The sequence below is a fragment of the Bufo gargarizans genome, unplaced genomic scaffold (assembly GCF_014858855.1).
Source record: "Bufo gargarizans isolate SCDJY-AF-19 unplaced genomic scaffold, ASM1485885v1 original_scaffold_1027_pilon, whole genome shotgun sequence".
Classification (NCBI taxonomy): Eukaryota; Metazoa; Chordata; class Amphibia; order Anura; family Bufonidae; genus Bufo; species Bufo gargarizans.
Genome location: NW_025334205.1, coordinates 343,256 through 361,708, shown reverse-complemented (window position 1 = coordinate 361,708; position 18,453 = coordinate 343,256). Strand labels below are relative to the sequence as shown.

At 44.2% G+C, this 18,453-nt stretch overlaps 1 protein-coding gene across 1 annotated transcript; it reads right to left on the bottom strand.

Moving 5' to 3' along the window:
• Positions 1-466: 466 nt before the first annotated feature.
• Positions 467-12,471, bottom strand: LOC122922889 (oocyte zinc finger protein XlCOF7.1-like). The gene is made up of 5 exons (XM_044273643.1): positions 12,271-12,471; positions 10,664-10,774; positions 9,110-9,262; positions 8,906-9,029; positions 467-2,066 (listed from the first exon to the last, which is right to left on the bottom strand). The coding sequence occupies exons 1-5, from the start codon at positions 12,307-12,309 to the stop codon at positions 883-885; spliced, it is 1,611 nt and encodes a 536-aa protein (XP_044129578.1). The 5' UTR covers positions 12,310-12,471; the 3' UTR covers positions 467-882.
• Positions 12,472-18,453: the final 5,982 nt, after the last annotated feature.

Genomic DNA, 18,453 nt, shown 5'->3' with positions numbered 1-18,453 from the left:
AATCAAGCGAAGTACAGATATATTCTTAATGGAAATCTGATCCAGGGCACTCTGGACCTTACACTGTGTGAAAGGTTTACCTTCCAACAAGACAATGACCCTAAGCACATAGCCAAGACAAAACAAGAGTGGCTGAGGGACAACTCTGTGAATATCCTTGAGTGGTCCAGCCAGAGACCTGACTTGAACCCCATCAAACATTTCTAGAGAGACCTGAAAATGGCTGTCTTCCGATGTTCCCCACCCAACCTCACAGAGCTTGAGAGGATCTGCAAAGAATGGCAGAAAATCCCCAAATCCAGGTTTGAAAACCTTATGGTATCATAACTGAGAAAACTGGAGGCTGTAATCACTTCCAAAGTTGCTTCGGTAAGTCCTGAGTAAAGGGTCTGAATATTTATGTCAATGCAAGAGTTTTTTATTTTCAATAAATTAGCAAAGATTTCGAACACTGTGTTTTCACTTTATCATTAGGGATTGATAGGGAAAATATTCAATTTTTTTTTTTTTTAGCACAAGGCTGCCCATAAAATGTGAAAAAGTTAAAGTAGGGCTGGGTGATTATCATGTGCCATATTGTCTTTTGATTAAGAGCATATAAAAAGCGCTAATGAGATACATATTATATTCCTGGATATACCAGAGTGCACCCATATATCTTTCCATAGACACAAAACATTGTTACCGGTCCATAATAAGTTTCATTAGCGATTCATTTCAATTAATAATCAAGCTGCATCCAACTGTAATTAGTGATCACTATAAGGAGAATAGATCCATCATAACTCAATAAAGCTCACTTCATATTTACACATTTATGAAATATATATTATATTCAATATAAAATATTATCTTAAATCCAAACCCTGAAATTTTTTAGCCCTAGAAAAAAGAGAAGTTTCTTGTCCTGTGAGTCCTTTGGTGCGCAAAGAGACTGGAACTTTTCATGAAAGACTTCCCACATTCTGCACAGTAGAACGGCTTCTCTCCTCCATGGATCCTCTGATGTGAAACAAGGTTGGAACTTTTTATAAAACTTTTCCCACAAATGGAACACACAAAGGGTTTTTCTCCCGTGTGAGTCCGCTGGTGCGTCACAAGGATTGATTTCTGATTGAAGCTCTTTCCACATTCAGAACAAGAGAAGGGTTTTTCGCCAGTGTGAATCCTCTGATGTCGGATCAGATGTGGTTTAGTTGAGAAATATTTGCCACATTCAAAACAGAAAAATTGATTTCCTCTTGGATTATATCTGGCTTGGCAGAAAAAGTCAGTTGTTTTGGTAAACCTTTTTTCTCGTTCATAACTAACTGTTGGTCTTGCCACAGGTTGCTCCTTTTGTTGGACAGCCAAACTGGAGTTATCAGCAACTGATTTCAACCAGTCTGAACAACTTGCTGCTCCTATAGAAGGCCTTGGATTTGTAGGAAAAAATGATCTACTGGGAAAGATCTCCCCACGTTCACCAAAGTTTATCAGTGATGAATGATGGATATTCTCTGAGCCAATATCCCAGTTATCATATTCCAGAATCCCCATGTCTGTATAAAGCTGTTCTACAGGTGCATACATATTGAGGCTACTCTCTTGACAAATGTCTGCAGGTACATACATGTCAGACTCTGTAAGGATTGCACCATCAAATGACTCTAATTCCTCTTTAATGTGAGCATTTGAGTGCTGTACATGACCACAGGGGTTATAAGTACCGGTCTTCGTTGAATTTCCATCTTCACATGAGATGGGTTCCTCTTTGACACAACTAGATGGATACTGGGTGGATAAAGAAAGGTTTCCTCCACCCCATGACATCAATTTGTCTGTATTAGCAGCAGATGGACACTTCTGCATAGGTTGTGTAGCTGTGCAACAATCGTGGTCCTGGATGTTCTTTTCTCTAGGTGGGCCTGATTGTACAAGTAGAGTCTTCTCCATTTCAAATCCTTCGCATTTAGGAAGGGTTTTTGTTTGCTGTGACTGAACAGAACTTTTCTGATCATGGTCATGATTGGAAACAGAGATAGGGTGTGGAACTTTAGATGAACTTTTGTCACCGACAGGTAGACCTGGATAATATAAAATCAACAATTACACATCCCATAACGTCAACAGTCCATCGTGATTTAGTGCCTGTAATCTTTACTATTCACAAAAGAAACTGAAAGTGAATGTATCACCTTATTTTCTTACTAATTAAATATAAATACTATGATATTCTCAGGGGTACTTTTGCTCTTGGGATCATTGTTTCCAGGGTTATACAGACAAGTACACCTGGTCCCCGCTCCAGCAACCAAGCTCTATTCTGGCCTCCGAAACATATTCAAGTGTAGAGAAAACCTGTGACAGATCTGTTTCCCAATAGATGCGCTGCTACATTACTCATTTTTTTAGAACTTGTTTTTAAATTCTTGTTTTATATTTTTATTCTATTTTCTTTACTTTAGATTTTTTTTTCTTTTTCTTCTTTGATATGATGAAAAATAATGTCTAGAAAACATGAACTGTAATTTTACACAGATTGAAACATATATAGCATTTTTTTTTTTTTTTTAAGCTGTTCAGTATTGCAGTGGTAGCCTTAATACAACAGTCTTTACTGAGAACTGTATAAACCGGACCCAACAGAATCACCTCTTCAGTTGGGCGAGAACTCAGCCAGTGTGGAGGAGGAGGAGAGGGAGGCCAGGAGGGGACATGCTGACAGGATACAGGGACAGGAGGAGATAATTACATTCTTATCTCCCTATCTAAATGTACATGATTCCAAGATGAGGGGAACGTGGATTTCTGTGCATGTTATCAACCAAAGCATAATTCCTCAGATTGTCACAAAAGGATTGAAAAGATGGGTGCTTTATAATCAATGGGGCCTGGTGGTGCTCCGTCAGTTTCTGGCTATGCCGGATGCGATGAACTAATGCAGCCTATTCCTCTACAGGAACAGTTTAGCGCAAGTGTGAAATTAGCCTTACCATGTTTTTTTTTTTTTTTAAATAGCATTCGAGAGCTTGTCAGATGGGTATAATGCAGGGGCATTTTTGTGAACATTTTACAGACGCAAACACGTCCCACAGTTCATCAGAACCAGAGTTATGCCCGTCTAACTAATTTTCTGATGAGCTTTAGATCAGGGGTCAAGTCTTGGGAAAAAAAGTGTGGGAACTCACCCAAGATCCACTGCAACCCCCCCCCCCCCCCTCCAAAAAATAAAAAAGCACAGAAAATCTAGCATGCTGTAATTTGCGTCGCTGCGGACAAAAAAAAAAAACACTTTTAGAAAAGTTTGTCCTGGGATTTGATCTCATGACTTCTACACATCAGAGGCAAGGCATATGCCCTCACAGCTATGAAAGCTGTCTAGCTAGTTACTTAAAAAAAAAAAATATAAGACTTCTACTGTAGGTAACTTTGCCCACTGTGTATGGATGTAGCAGAGCTGGGTGTGTTGGGGCAGCTGTCATGTGTATGGTTGTACACTAGGTATCAGTAAACTAGGTATCAGTAGAAGTATCAGAAAAAAAAAAAAAAACACTTTTAGAAAAGTTTGTCCTGGGATTCGAACTCATGAGCTCTAAACGTTAGAGGCAAGGCATTTACCCTCACAGCCATAAAAGCTGTCGAGGTAGTTGCTTAAAAAAAAAAAATAAGACTTCTACTTATACCTAGTGTACTGATACCTAGTGTACAACCATACACATGACAGCTGCCCACTGTGTATGGATGTAGCAGAGCTGGGTGTGTTGGGGCAGCTGTCATGTGTATGGTTGTACACTAGGTATCAGTACACTAGGTATAAGTAGAAGTCTTATTTTTTTAAGTAACTACCTCAACAGCTTTTATGGCTGTGAGGGTAAATGCCTTGCCTCTAATGTGTAGAGGTCATGAGTTCGAATCCCAGGATAAACTTTTCTAAAAGTGTTTTTTTTTTTTTTTCTGATACTTCTACTGATACCTAGTTTACTGATACCTAGTGTACAACCATACACATGACAGCTGCCCCAACACACCCAGCTCTGCTACATCCATACACAGTGGGCAGCTGTCATGTGTATGGTTGTACACTAGGTTTCAGTACACTAGGTATAAGTAGAAGTCTTATTTTTTTTTTTTTTAAGCAACTACCTCGACAGCTTTTATGGCTGTGAGGGTAAATGCCTTGCCTCTAATGTGTAGAGCTCATGAGTTCGAATCCCAGGACAAACTTTTCTAAAAGTGTTTTTTTTTTTTTTTCTGATACTTCTACTGATACCTAGTTTACTGATACCTAGTGTACAACCATATACATGACAGCTGCCCCAACACACCCAGCCCTGCTACATCCATACACAGTGGGCAGCTGTCATGTGTATGGTTGTACACTAGGTATAAGTAGAAGTCTTATTTTTTTTTTTTTTTTTTTTTAAGCAACTTCCTCGACAGCTTTCATGGCTGTGAGGGTAAATGCCTTCCTCTGATGTGTAGAGGTCGTGAGTTCGAATCCCAGGACAAACTTTTCTAAAAGACATTCTAAATGATCTCGTAGTGAAGGAGATGATGTCATTAGGGGGCGGGGCGCCATGAGAGGAGGCAGTCGCAGGCAGCAGCACCGCACGGACAGCTTCCTCTCAACTGAAGCCGCCCCTCCTCCCTTAGCCTGCCCTGCACAGTGCGCTCCGTCTCCCCCTGTGAATCGGATTCTGATTCAGCTGCGTTCTCCTGGCTTGAGGCTGAAAGGGAACGGCGTTCCTGCCATGAAAAAAGTGCAGGAACGCCGTTCCCATGCGTTCCCCCTCCACTCGACCCCTGCTTTAGATGTTGTGTCCATAATAGGAGACCAATAAAGCCAGCATATTATACCCATCTGAAAGCAAACTTAGTTAAAAAGGGTTTTCCGAGATTTTAATACTGATGACCTATCCTCTGGTCGGGGTCTGACAACCAGGACCCCCTGCGATCAGCTGTTTAAGAAGGCACCAGAGCTCGCAGTAGCGTCTCAGCCTTCTCTCTGCTTTTTCTAGGCCACTGATGACACGTTCATCAGCCCTAGGGGTGGGCGATATGGCCTAAAATCTATATTGCGATATAATTTTAAGCAAGTGCGATATGCGATATATATTGCGATATATTGTTTTCTATATTGGGGGGGGGGGGTGTTTAAACTTTTTTTTTTTTACTTTTTATTTAATAACCCTTGTCATATTCACCCTAATAGAGATCTATTAGGGTGAATAGGACTTTACACTCTCCCTGCTGCCCTGTGCTTTGTGCACACAAGAGCAGGGAGCTGACCATGGCGCCAGCCTCTCATGCAGCCTCTCATGTGCCCCCCCAGCCTCCTGATCTGCCCTCCCCCGCCTCTGATCTGCCCCCTCAGCCTCTGATCTGCCCCCCCAGCCTCTGATCTGCCCCCCCCAGCCTCTGATCTGCCCCCCCCAGCCTCTGATCTGCCCCCCCCAGCCTCTAATCTGCCCCCCCAGCCTCTGATCTGCCCCCCCCAGCCTCTAATCTGCCCCCCCCAGCCTCTAATCTGCCCCCCCCAGCCTCTAATCTGCCCCCCCCCCAGCCTCTAATCTGCCCCCCCCCCAGCCTCTGATCTGCCCCCCCAGCCTCTGATCTGCTCCCCCAGCCTCTGATCTGCCTCCTCTGGTAACGCAAACCCCCCCCCCCCCCTCCCCAGTATTAATCATTGGTGGCAGTGGCCACAGGGTCCCTCTCCTCCCCCCATCATTGGTGGCAGTGGGCAGTTCCGATCGGAGTCCCAGCACTACACAGTGCTGGGGCTCCGATCGGTTACCATGGCAGCCAGGAGTCACGCTACTGAAGCCCTGGCTGCCATGGTATGTTAGGGAGCAGCATTATACTCACGTGCGCCGTGGCCGCCGGTCGCTCCTTCTTCTCATAGGTCTGTGCGGCGCATTGCTAATGCTGTAAGCATTAGCAATCCGCCGCACAGACAGAAGAAGGAGCGACCGGCAGCCACGGCGCACGTAAGTATAATGATTTTTGGTCTTTCCAGTTCTGGTCATTTATGAAGTTATGTGCGTATAAATTTACGTCTACATGGTATGTATGCGACTCTGAATGTTTATGCAATTGTTATGAGAAATTACATTTTGATGCAAAATTGCATGATGGTGTGTGCGTGTACTGTATAAAGTGCTGAAAGACATTTTAACAATGTGCCTGGTGTGTACTTTAACATAATATATGAGCTTAGTGTCACCTCCAACAGCTATACCCGTGGTCCTCTGTGAACTTAGCAACAAAAGGATTTTACAGGTGCATCATAAAAAATACTATTTTCTTACTCTTGCCAATATGGGACACAGAAAACAATAGAAGGTCCAAAAGCAATCTGGAGGTGAGGGAATGAAAAACAAGAGCACAATCGGTAAGGGTGGATGCAAACTCCAGAAACCGCAGTGCATCCTAAAGGGATCTCCCTAAAGACAGGAGAGAGATGTGGAAAGGAGGCCAGACACACCTGTAGGATAGACCAAGCCCACAGGAAAAAAAGGGAGTGTCCACTGAAGATGTAGGGGAGAGGGCACCTTGTATGGGACCGGAGTCCTCTGACTAAAAAGATACCAAGAGGGAGCACCTCCGATAGAAGCGCTGCCAACAAACCCATCATTTGTGTCACCATAGGAGTGTGATAAATGAAGTAACATCCCATGGAACTAAGAGCCTGAAGGTAGACACATGCAATGCTAAACTTAAGAATCAACATCAGGAGGCCTTACCAGAATGATGTCTAGGTATGGGACATCCAGAATGTCAGACTGTCCCTCCGCAGCAGTCTGCTGGGAAAAGAAGGGGGCACCCTTGGGCAAGGATGCATACTAGGAAGTATAGCCTAAAAATCTAAAATGCACCCTTTGGTGATATATGCATGCCAGTAAAGATTGATGCAAGGCTGACAAGATCATGCAAGGGATAATCCTGCTAGTCCTGAGTATGAAAATAAAAAATAATGGCCAAGGTGATGGCTAGAAGCCTGAAAATAAAACAGAGACTTGATTAAACCACATTTCATAGGCCGAAAGACAAAATCGTGGTACAAACATGAAATAAAGAGCGCAGACTATTTGAGGGTAACAGAAAAAAACTCTTATCAATGTCGGTCTTGGAGAACCCTGGCAACCCTAGGAGTCAGGCAACAGAGGTGCAAAAATACCAGTCAGGGCGATCTCAAACACAGAAAAAGCTTGTTGAAATGAAAACTAAGTAATCTAAAGGCAGCCGATAAGGAGCAATTCCTGGCCTGTCAGACAAGACCATCTACCAAAATATGGTGAAAATAGATAATTTAAGACCCCAAACTAGATCTAGTAACTCCCTTGTGACAAAATCTCATCCCGAGAAGATGGAAAATCCTTGCAGAAGGAGGGCCTGTAAACAAAAAGTGCTAGGGAAGCCCCTAAGGAGGAATCCGATAGACCGTTCACAATGTGCTCGGAAAAGCGACTCAACCATGGTAGACTCAATTAAAGGCACCGATAGTTCCCATACCATCACTGTGGTGTGAAATGGAGAGGGCGGGTGTCTGGAAGGCGTCATTGGAACACAGCAGTAATGTTTCAAATATGCTGAACCAAAGGAGGGTATGCCGGAATAGAATAATCACTCTGTATTAGGAGATAATATGGCTGTCAAACGTAGCAATAGTGTATCGCCAAGCAAGAAAAAGGACAGTAGCAATGGCAGGAACACACTGGTCCTCGCTGGTCTATGCCATGGCAGATACAGCAACTCACTATGTAGTGGTCACCACAATATGCAAGGTAAAGCGGTGGCCTAGTGGCTGTAAAAGTAAGGCACTGATGCTAGATGCTATGTAAGCAAAAAGACGACATAAGGTATGCTGCTAGCCAGAGGATGCAGAAGTAACACTGTGAGGAACAGGGGAACTGGTTAGCACCCAATTACTCCATCTACAAGAGGGGGCAATGTGACTGACAGGAGCGCACCATAACAGTTTAGCCATGCCATACCTATTGTCCAGGGCAGCACAAAGACAGCTTTGCTGCCTGGACAATTTGGAAGCTTTGCATTAGACAGCAGCTGGTAGTAGTACCATTACTATGTCTACATATGTAAGGTAGAAATGTGGGGGTTTAGCCCTCACAATGCCTGATAGCAGTGTCAGATAGAGAGACCAATAATGATTCAATCACTACCCTGATTCTTTCAAGGCTGAACTAACTAAACAAACAAGGAGAGTAGTATCAAGGCAACTACACTGCGGATGTAGTGTATCACAGCCACAGTGCACGGCTGAGACTGCGCAGGATCATCACGAAAAACATCCAGTAGCAGCACCATTACTCTGTCTATGGAGAGCGAGTCATTCGATGCTGGAGAAACAACAAGGGGCAAAAGTCAGAACTGCATCTGATCAACGAATACAGTATCCAGCAACAGCAAAATTATTCAGTTTAACAGGTGCAGATATTTGGTTGACCAGTGCACACAGAGCCACTGAGGTACGTCATATACCACATTAAAAAAAAGGATGGAAAAGATGATGCGTTTGCTAGCGGGTTACGGCAGATTATGTAGTCTGCTGTACCTCCTAGCCTTCTGGAGGTATGGAAGGAGCAGCAGGTTTGGTGACCCGTGTCTAATGTCTTTATCCATATATCTTCACATAGTCACCCGAACTGAAGAGAATAAAAATATTCATGACCCACATGCCAGTAAACATCCAACTTACACAGTTGACAAATGTCCTTATTAGGGGAAGGGTAAAGCCTCATTCACATGTCAGTGTTTTAGTCAGTGATTCCCATCAGTGATTGTGAGCCAAAACCAGGTGTGGAGCCTCCACGGACATAAGGTATAAGGGAAAGATCTGCACCTGTTCTGTATTTAGAACAATGTAAAACTAAGATGTCTAGAGACAATGACGATCATTTCTTACCCAGTAATGGGAGATTCTGGTGGTCCTTCATCATAATGTCCTTGTACAGATCCTTATGTTCTTCTATATACTCCCACTCCTCCATGGAGAAATGGACAGTGACATCCTGACACCTTATAGGAATCTGACACACACAATGATAGTCATCATCCAGACATCCCTTGTATTACTACATAATGCCCCAGTATTCCCGGCAGCGCTCACCTCTCCAGTCAGTAGCTCAATGATCTTGTTGGTCAGTTCCAGGATCTTCTGCTCACTGTATCGCTCATATGAATGAGATGGCTCCGTCGCAGGGCTCTGGGTCCTGCTTCTTCTTCCATACTCACCAGTCATCTTCTTCACTGGAGCATAATCCTATGTAGTAAAAGATAATACATCTGTATACACCGGTCTTCTCTTAGATACAAGTTCATCCGCTTGATAGTAGAACTAGTTAAGAAATGTATTTTCCTGTTTTATTATTAAATATAATGTAATTTTTATGACCCCAGGACAAGGCTCTGCTGTAGTAACAGAGATTATTAGATATCATATAAATTCCCTCACCCCTGAGGGTATATCACTAGGGTGCCAACTGCAGGAACCTCCACTGATCATGAGTATAAGGTAGTCCGGGCCTCTTTCTAGCACAGCGGCTTTTCTATCCAAATACGATGTACAGAACTACAAACCATTCACGTAAAGCTACATTGACTGCTCTTCACAAGAGATAGCAGATGGCAGGAAAAAGAAGGATCTGCCATGCTCCTCAGAGCATGGTCATGGCTATGGCACTTGCATGCACGTGGGGACATCCAGCCATTCAGGCTCTGTAACATGCACATGGTGTGCGCTTTGTCCTGATCTAGGAGTGTCTAATACAGGAATAAGCAACCTTTAAGCACTCCAGCTGCTGTGAAACTACAACTCCCAGCATGCAAACATGCTAAACTGTTCTCCCATAGAAGTGACTGGAGCCTGGGAGTTGTAGTTTCTGAACATCTGAAGTACAGAAGGTTGCTGATCCCTGGTTCTAATTTATGCTTTTTTGCTATGTAGGACTTAAAAGGGTTATTCAAGACTTTACTATTGATATCCTATACTCAGCATTGGCCATCAATATCTGATCAACAGGGGTCTGCAACCCCACTCCCCAGCTGATCAGACAGGCCATCAATAGCAAAACTGTGGTCAACCTTTCTACAGGGGCGTAGCTAAAGGCTCATGGGCCCTGGTGCAAGAGTTCATCTTGGGCCCCCTTCCCTCAGCGACTGCTACCTCTGCACCCCCTATAGCTACGCCCCTGCCGTCTAAGGGTTTTTCTAGGGCTTAAAGGAATTGTCCAGACTTAACTAAGTGGTGGCCTATCCTCAGGATTGGCAGGGGTCCAGTACAAGGTTAATGGAGTTCTGCAGTTCCAGCGACGACTTCCGGTGACAAAGTTACATCTTGAGCCCCGCCGATCATCTTGTGATGGCTTATCCTGAGGACAGGCCATCACTTAGTACAGTCCAGACAACACCTTTAAACACCGATTAATCATCAGGATAGGTCATCAGTATCAGATCGGTGGGGTCCGACTCCCGACACCCCTACTAATCAGCTGCTCTAAGGAGTTGCTGCCTTAGGGCAAGCACTGCAACCTATTATTAGGCCTGTGCCATCATGTTCATCAATGACATGGCCTCTGTGCTGCTCGGGACTGAGTTGCTATACCAGGTACAGCCGCTACACAATGGCCGGTCCTGGGGGCATTTTTAGCCCAGGGCGCCTCACCTCTCCAGTCAGTAGGTAGATGATCTCCAGGGTGAGGCTGAGGATGGTGTCTGTGACGTTGCCTTTGGACATTGTTTCTGCAGGCGTAGGTGATGGAGCACACGGAGTGTTCTAGAAGAAGTTATTGCCCATTATAATTCATGCAGTCAGGGTGAGGGGGGATATAATACATTATAATTCATGCACAGTCAGGGTGAGGGGGGATATAATACATTATAATTCATGCACAGTCAGGGTGAGGGGGGATATAATACATTATAATTCATGCACAGTCAGGGTGAGGGGGGATATAATACATTATAATTCATGCACAGTCAGGGTGAGGGGGGATATAATACATTATAATTCATGCACAGTCAGGGTGAGGGGGGATATAATACATGATAATTCATGCACAGTCAGGGTGAGGGGGGATATAATACATTATAATTCATGCACAGTCAGGGTGAGGGGGGATATACCCAGGGAACACTTGTGGTAAAGGTTAATTTCTTATATAACACAGATTAACCTGCAAATGAGCTCAGAGTTTACTTCCCATTATAGTCTATGGGCATTCCATTGTGTCATTCACCCTCGTCATTCTGCAGAAAACAGTGATAATTCCACTTAATCTGAACATTAAATAATCCCACTGTACTTGGAGAGTAAGCCTGCTAAATAATTATTAGAGATGTCAAATGGTTTTGTCTCTAATTCAAATATTACATTTCCAGTATTCTCTATGGGCATTCCACTCTGGTCCATTATTCTCTATGGGCATTCCACTCTGGTCCATTATTCTCTATGGGCATTCCACTCTGGTCCATTATTCTCTATGGGCATTACACTCTGGTCCGTTATTCTCTATGGGCATTACACTCTGGTCCGTTATTCTCTATGGGCATTCCACTCTGGTCCATTATTCTCTATGGGAATTCCACTCTGGTCCATTATTCTCTATGGGCATTACACTCTGGTCCGTTATTCTCTATGGGCATTCCACTCTGGTCCGTTATTCTCTATGGGCATTCCACTCTGGTCCATTATTCTCTATGGGCATTCCACTCTGGTCCATTATTGTCTATGGGCATTCCACTCTGGTCCATTATTGTCTATGGGCATTCCACTCTGGTCCATTATTCTCTATGGGCATTCCACTCTGGTCCTTTATTCTCTATGGGAATTCCACTCTGGTCCATTATTCTCTATGGGCATTCCACTCTGGTCCATTATTCTCTATGGGCATTTCACTCTGGTCCATTATTCTCTATGGGCATTCCACTCTGGTCCATTATTCTCTATGGGCATTCCACTTTCCTGTTAAAGTCTATGGGCATTCCACTCTGTCATTCCTTTTAGTATGTCCAGGATATAATACATTATAATTCATGCACCGTCAGGGTGAGGGGGGATATAATACATTATAATTCATGCACAGTCAGGGTGAGGGGGGATATAATACATTATAATTCATGCACAGTCAGGGTGAGGGGGATATAATACATTATAATTCATGCACAGTCAGGGTGAGGGGGGTTTATTATTGCACATGGTCACTTTACTGATGACATTATCATACTTCCCATCAGTGGCTAGCCTGGCTTTATACAGGTCACATGACTAACCTCAGAGCTGATCACATGAGTCACCTCCGGGCCAGTCATGTCAGCGAGGACACTGCGCTCCGCATTGTGCAGTCGTACCGTACAGCGTGGAAAGCACGTTATAACCAGCGGTGACTACCTCCTCCACCAACGCACATAGCGCTTCTACCAATGAGGAAAATCTACCGGAAGTCATAGGGACTCATCCGCCTGCACAGCACTACAGAAGCTGCAGTCTTCCTGATCCAAGCGTCATGTGACCACAATCTGCCAATCGAAAGCGACAGTTACACAGTCATAAGAGGGCGCCAGTTCAGGGAGGAATACCGTCGAAAGGTGTGGGTCTCTGCTAGGACGCCATCATCTAGTAGACAAGATATGGCTGGAGAGCGTGAAGAGAGTAGGGCGCTGCACAGGGGACCTCTCCCACTGGCTTGTGTTTATGAATACATAAATGAACACATTTTGCTCTATTTAAAAGAAAGGGTGGTGGTGGTGTCCGTAAATATTGGCCTCTAGACATAAAACAGTAGAATAGGCAAATGATGAAAGATTTCAAAAGAGAAAGTGGAGGGCTCAGATTTTTGCCAACTTTTTTGGAACTTCCATGAGACTCCAAAAAGAGAGGTGAAAACAGCACAATCACAAATGTGGCGTAGAGCTGCAATATTTTTTTACATTTAGCCACGTCTCTAACCTCGCTCAATGCTGCCCAGTCCCCTTTGTGCCCCCACACAGTAGTTATGCCACCATAGTGCCCTCTTTACACTAGTGATGCACCCTTAGTGTCCTCACACAGTAGTTATGCCACCATAGTGCCCTCTTTACACTAGTGATGCACCCTTAGTGTCCCCACACAGTAGAATCTCCCATTAGTGCCCCCTTCACAGTAAGAATGCCCTGTTAGGGCCCCCACATTTGTGCTGCCACACAATAGAATGCCCTGTTAGTGTCCCTCTTACAATAGTGAATACAATAAAAAAAATACTAATCTAACCCCATTCCCCTGATGAACAGAGCACATCACGCTCTCCTCGCACCTGCTGAGCAGGAGAGAGCACAGACCGGGGGATGATCCTTCATCACCGAGTTGCACCTGCTACTGGGGAGAGGAACATCAAGGGAGCAGGGAGCTCCAGGGCATCTGAATTTTTTTTTAATTTTTTTTAACATGCTGCTGCCAGACATATACAGACATAATTTATTTTTTTATTAGGCTGGATGGCCCATTTAATCTACTCATATGGTTGTTGTAAAACCGAACAAGGACGCGGTCCTAAATACTATTCACTTGATGTCTATTTGGACTAAAGACTCAAAGGGATAATAAAAGACTCATCATAACTGGTGTCACCTGGTACTCTTTGAGAGATCATCTGTATGGCAATAACAAATCTTTTGCCTAGAAGATTTCTGACCATCAATAAACTGGACAATAAAATGGCCTACACCTGGATTGAATGAGTAGCCCCTTGACTTTGAAAGAATGCCTTGAGGAGATTCTTCTATATACATGACATACAGATAAAAATGTGACAAATTCTAGCAAAGAAATATGTGGCAGGCATTGAACTACATCAGAGTGTGAATGACAGGAGCGACAAGGTCTATGCTGGTCAGTAAGGGCTTATGTGCCCACACTGTAAAGCTGAACATCTACTTGACCCTCTGGTTGGTTGGGGGACAGGAAGTTTTCAGAAATGTCCTTCAACAACTGGGGAAACCTGGTCCTCTTCAACCAAAATGGTATTATGGTTGGTACAGCCAACTTTTTCTTCTCCACTTCATACTTCTTTTACAGTGTATCACGTTGCTCTACCATCTTCTCTAACTTTTCCTGTAAACTTCACATTTAACCTCGCTCTTCAAATTTCCTTTTGCCTATCCACCTGCCCATTGTTACTCCTTTGTACTCACCTCTGTGCCTCTTTCACCTCTCTCCTAATGTCCATGCTATCTTCTGATACACTTCATCCATCTGTCCTGTTACCACTTCCTAACAGGTCTACTGTATCCCTATTTCAACCTAATCCTCTATCTTTTATATTGTACTCCTCCTTTAACTCTCCTCCCCTTCTCCCATCTACAGATACTTCATCTTCCAGTCAAATCGATATGGTGAACAATGACTGAAAAAAAGATACAGAAATAGTATTGCTATATAGGCGATCGGTAAATACATAGATATGGGGTAAATGCATAGGAGGTACCGTAGATGTACTGTGCTGTTTATTCAGATCATCTACTCTTGTCTGCCATTTAACATTGCCAAGATCATTATAACATCATGAAGATTTCATTTTACATCTCTCATGCTTGATTTTGTGTATTTATTAGGCCAGTTTCAGTATACCGAGCACATCGTCCTCTGGGCCCGCTACATAGATGATATATTCATCCTGTGGAGCGGGCCAGAGGACGAATTTAAGAGACTGGTGAATGAACTCAATATCAACAGCATAAATCTTAGATTTACATCAGAGATTGTACACAATCATTTACCGTTCTTAGACATCTGCATCTCAAGAGATACTCAAGGGAACTTACAGACAACCATCTTCCGTAAGGAGACATCAACTAATTCACTCCTTAGGTGGGACAGCTGCCACCCCGTCCCACTAAAACGTGGTATTCCAGTGGGCCAATACCTCAGATTGAGACGCAATTGCTCGGAACCACGCGAATTTACCAAACAGGCACACGAGCTAAGAGAGCGCTTCCGAGCACGGGGGTACCCGGACAACACACTTAGAAAGGCCTATCAAAGGGCACGACAGGAGCCACGGACCACACTTCTACATCCCACTGGGGGGCCCAAAATGGATCCACAACAACAAAAAAAAGTTACGGATCATTGGAACATTTGACTCTGCGGCTAGACAGGTTAAAGAGATCTTGGCACGCAATTGGGACACCCTCCTGATGGATCCGGACCTGAAGGATGTTGTGAGTCCTTATCCATCAGTAACCTTCAGGAGAGGAACCAATTTAAGGGATCAATTTGTGCACAGCCACTATAACCCCCCCAAAAAGAAGACGTGGCTGGACAAACCTTTGAATGGCTGTTTCAAATGTGGGCGGTGCAGCTTTTGCAAGTATGTCACCCAGGCAAAAACGGTTGCGGTTGGTCCTACGGATCCCGCTCACCATATACGAGATTTTATCAACTGCCGCACCGCAGGAGTTGTTTACCTACTTACCTGCGAATGCGGCATTAGATATGTCGGCAAAACCCGTAGGGAACTGCGGGTACGCATAGGTGAGCACCTGGGTGACATACGCAATAATAGGGACACCCCAATAGCTAGACACATTCAATCCGTGCACGATGGAAGGCCGTCAGGTGTCACGTTTGTAGGGTTGGAAGCAATTAGAAAGCCACCACGTGGAGGAGACTGGGACAAGAAGATTCTCCAAAGGGAGTGTTGGTGGATATTCAAGTTGAATACCACCAACCCCAATGGATTGAATGACCAGCTACAATTTGGGTGCTTCTTGTAACCACCCCCAGTCTCCTACACATGCAAATACATGTATGCCATCATCTGCTAAATAGCAGGGGTTCCCTCATTGCATCATTGGAATCATACATGTTTAACGGCTCTTCAAATGCACTGACCACGCATCAAGCACTCAACAGTGCTACCAGTATTAACATATCACTCTATATTGAGTGTGTGTATGCTCATTTGTCCTAAATATGACCATTATATCTCGGTTGAGTATTTCCTTCTGATGACGACACCTTTCTAGGTGCCGGTCATTTTGTCCCAACTGTCTTTAGGCTTCAGGTGGCCACTGGACCTTGTCTGGGTCCCAGTGGGTACGCCTGTTATTTAATGTTCCCCCTTTACTGGTCCCATGTTGCTAGTGACCTATATTATCACTACCAATATTTATAGGTGCAGTAGTAGGAGCCGATTGCACTATATGGACACTCCTCCCACCTTATTATACAGCCGACGCCGCGTCCGGACTGGTAGGACCTCCCTGATGGTGATGCCTACCGTTACGTCACAGTAGTCGCGGCATCTGAGCTGCACACCAAGCACATCGCATATGTGCGCATGCGCCGGCTAGGAGGCGGACCGCGACGTCAGCTGACATATGTCTTTAGTCACATGACGACGGCCGCACTCCTCGCGCATGCGCACCACATACCCCTCTTCCATTTAAACGCATCGGCGCACTTATCAGCGCTGACATCACATGCGGGCGTCAGACCACACTCCCGCTTCTCATGGCACCAGCAACACGGTTTCCATGACCTTAATAGTAAGTACACCTCCCTGTTTTCATGTTATAAATACACTGCTTCTGGTGGGTTCAATATCTGAATGGATTTTGTTTTATTATTACACCACAGGTATCCGGACTGATTTGGGACCACACTGGTCTAGTCAGGTCTGCGCAATTCTTTTTTGGCTGACCCCTTTCCCATTATTTATCACAATAGGACAAGGGTATAGACCTAAATCCTCCACCCACGACCCCTGTCCCCTGATGAGTCGGGGGGTCTTCATTCTCTATGAAGTGGAGGCACAAAATTTTTTTGTTCTGATTTATTCTCTATTAGATGAAACGCGTAGGGACGCAGAATAAATCTATCAGAATTTAAATAACTTTCTACCCTACCAGCCATCATCACCCTTTGGGGCCAATTTACGCTGTCCCTATAGGGCTAATTAGGGTTCTCTTATTAGGGTTAGGTTCCGGACGAGGCCACCCCTTGCGGGGAAAGGACCCCGTATTAGGAGGCACCTAGGGATTTACAGGCCAAGTAGGGCAAAAACAGGGATAGTTTCTCCCTGCAGCCCCTGGCACCAGGTGAAATCAAAAAGAGGACGTGTTTTTCGGACCCGAGAAGCCCCTCATCCTCCAGGATTTTGGACTACTAAGTCCCAACTGGCACCACCGGTAAGATCCACCCTTTTATTTGCCTCTGGCATTTTCATTTAGTCTGCGGTACCCCACCAAAAGACTGCATATGGTGCTGCTTTTTTGTTCGGTCCCGCGGTATTGCAATATTACCAGCGGTTTCGTACAACGGTGATTCACTAATGTGGATCCCACACTGTTAATTGTCGTTTGTCTTGTTTGTTTGGTAGGGGCTTATTCTTAAAATAGTTCAAATAAACTCTTCAGTTTTAAAACGTTACTGCCCCTCACTCTTTCTATACATTCTTTGTTACAGAGCAGTATACCTTGGGAGAGTGCTCGTACACTATCTCCCTCTAGGGACCACCCTTTTGTTTTCCAGTTTCAGACTAGCAAGTTTACTGAAGGATGATTTTGCATCTTGAACTTTGCCTATGTAACAGGGCCTCACGGCACTAGGGTTCATGTACACAACCAGATTTTTTTTGGTCCGTGTCCAATCTGCAGACCCATTCATTTCTCTGGGCCTGGAAAAAATGCAGACTGCACATGTATATCCCCACTCTAATTTTGTCTATGGGTCCCCCTCTCCTGTATGCCTGTGCCTGCCACCACGTCCACTCAGGTTGTCTATTAATTACTGAATTAGTATATTCAAGTTTACGGATCAGAACAGATTTCAACTGATTTGAGGTCTAATATTCATTAGCTTTGAATATTATGCATAATGCTTCAGAAGGAGGTGATTTAAACTATCCCAATCCTCTCCTATGCCTGTGTTGTCCACTTCCATATATCAGTTCTGCAATTTATAGAACAGGTCCTATTTTGGTTCACAAAACCCGGACCACGGACCCAGAAAAAAAAAAAAAGAAAAAAAAGATGGTATCCACATTTTTAAGTCTTTCATTTCGTCTTCATGTACTGTCTGACAGAACGTGTAATTTTAGAACCTTTGATCTTTAGAAGATCCTTCGGGATCACCCTTTGGGGTGGCCTGGGCTACAGATATTGATTACCTGATCTCAGGCTAGGTTGTCAATATCAGATTGGTAGGGGGTCCAACACCTGGCACCCCCAACAGCTGCTTTGGCAGCAGACACTACACAGTGTACAGAGCTGGAAACAAACAATCTGTTATTGATGACCTATCCTTAAAGGTGGTCTTAAAAGGGGTTCCCTGGGAATTAAGAAAATTAAAATACCTAAATATTACTTTATTATAAATATATTCTGAAATACCTTTCATTATTTAGAATGGCTCGTTTTGTCTGGGGAGCAATCATCAGGGGAAACAAAATGGCTGCTGTCCCATTAGTTCACACA

What these genes read in the sequence shown, in the direction of transcription:
- LOC122922889 (XM_044273643.1), bottom strand. Translation starts at nt 12,309, where the DNA reads ATGACTGGCCCGGAGGTGACTCATGTGATCAGCTCTGAG. An exon ending in CTCATGTGATCAGCTCTGAG is followed by an intron (nt 10,775 to 12,270) that starts GTTAGTCATGTG and finishes AACTTCTTCTAG; the next exon opens with AACACTCCGTGTGCTCCATC. An exon ending in CCAGAATCTCCCATTACTGG is followed by an intron (nt 2,067 to 8,905) that starts GTAAGAAATGAT and finishes TATATTATCCAG; the next exon opens with GTCTACCTGTCGGTGACAAA.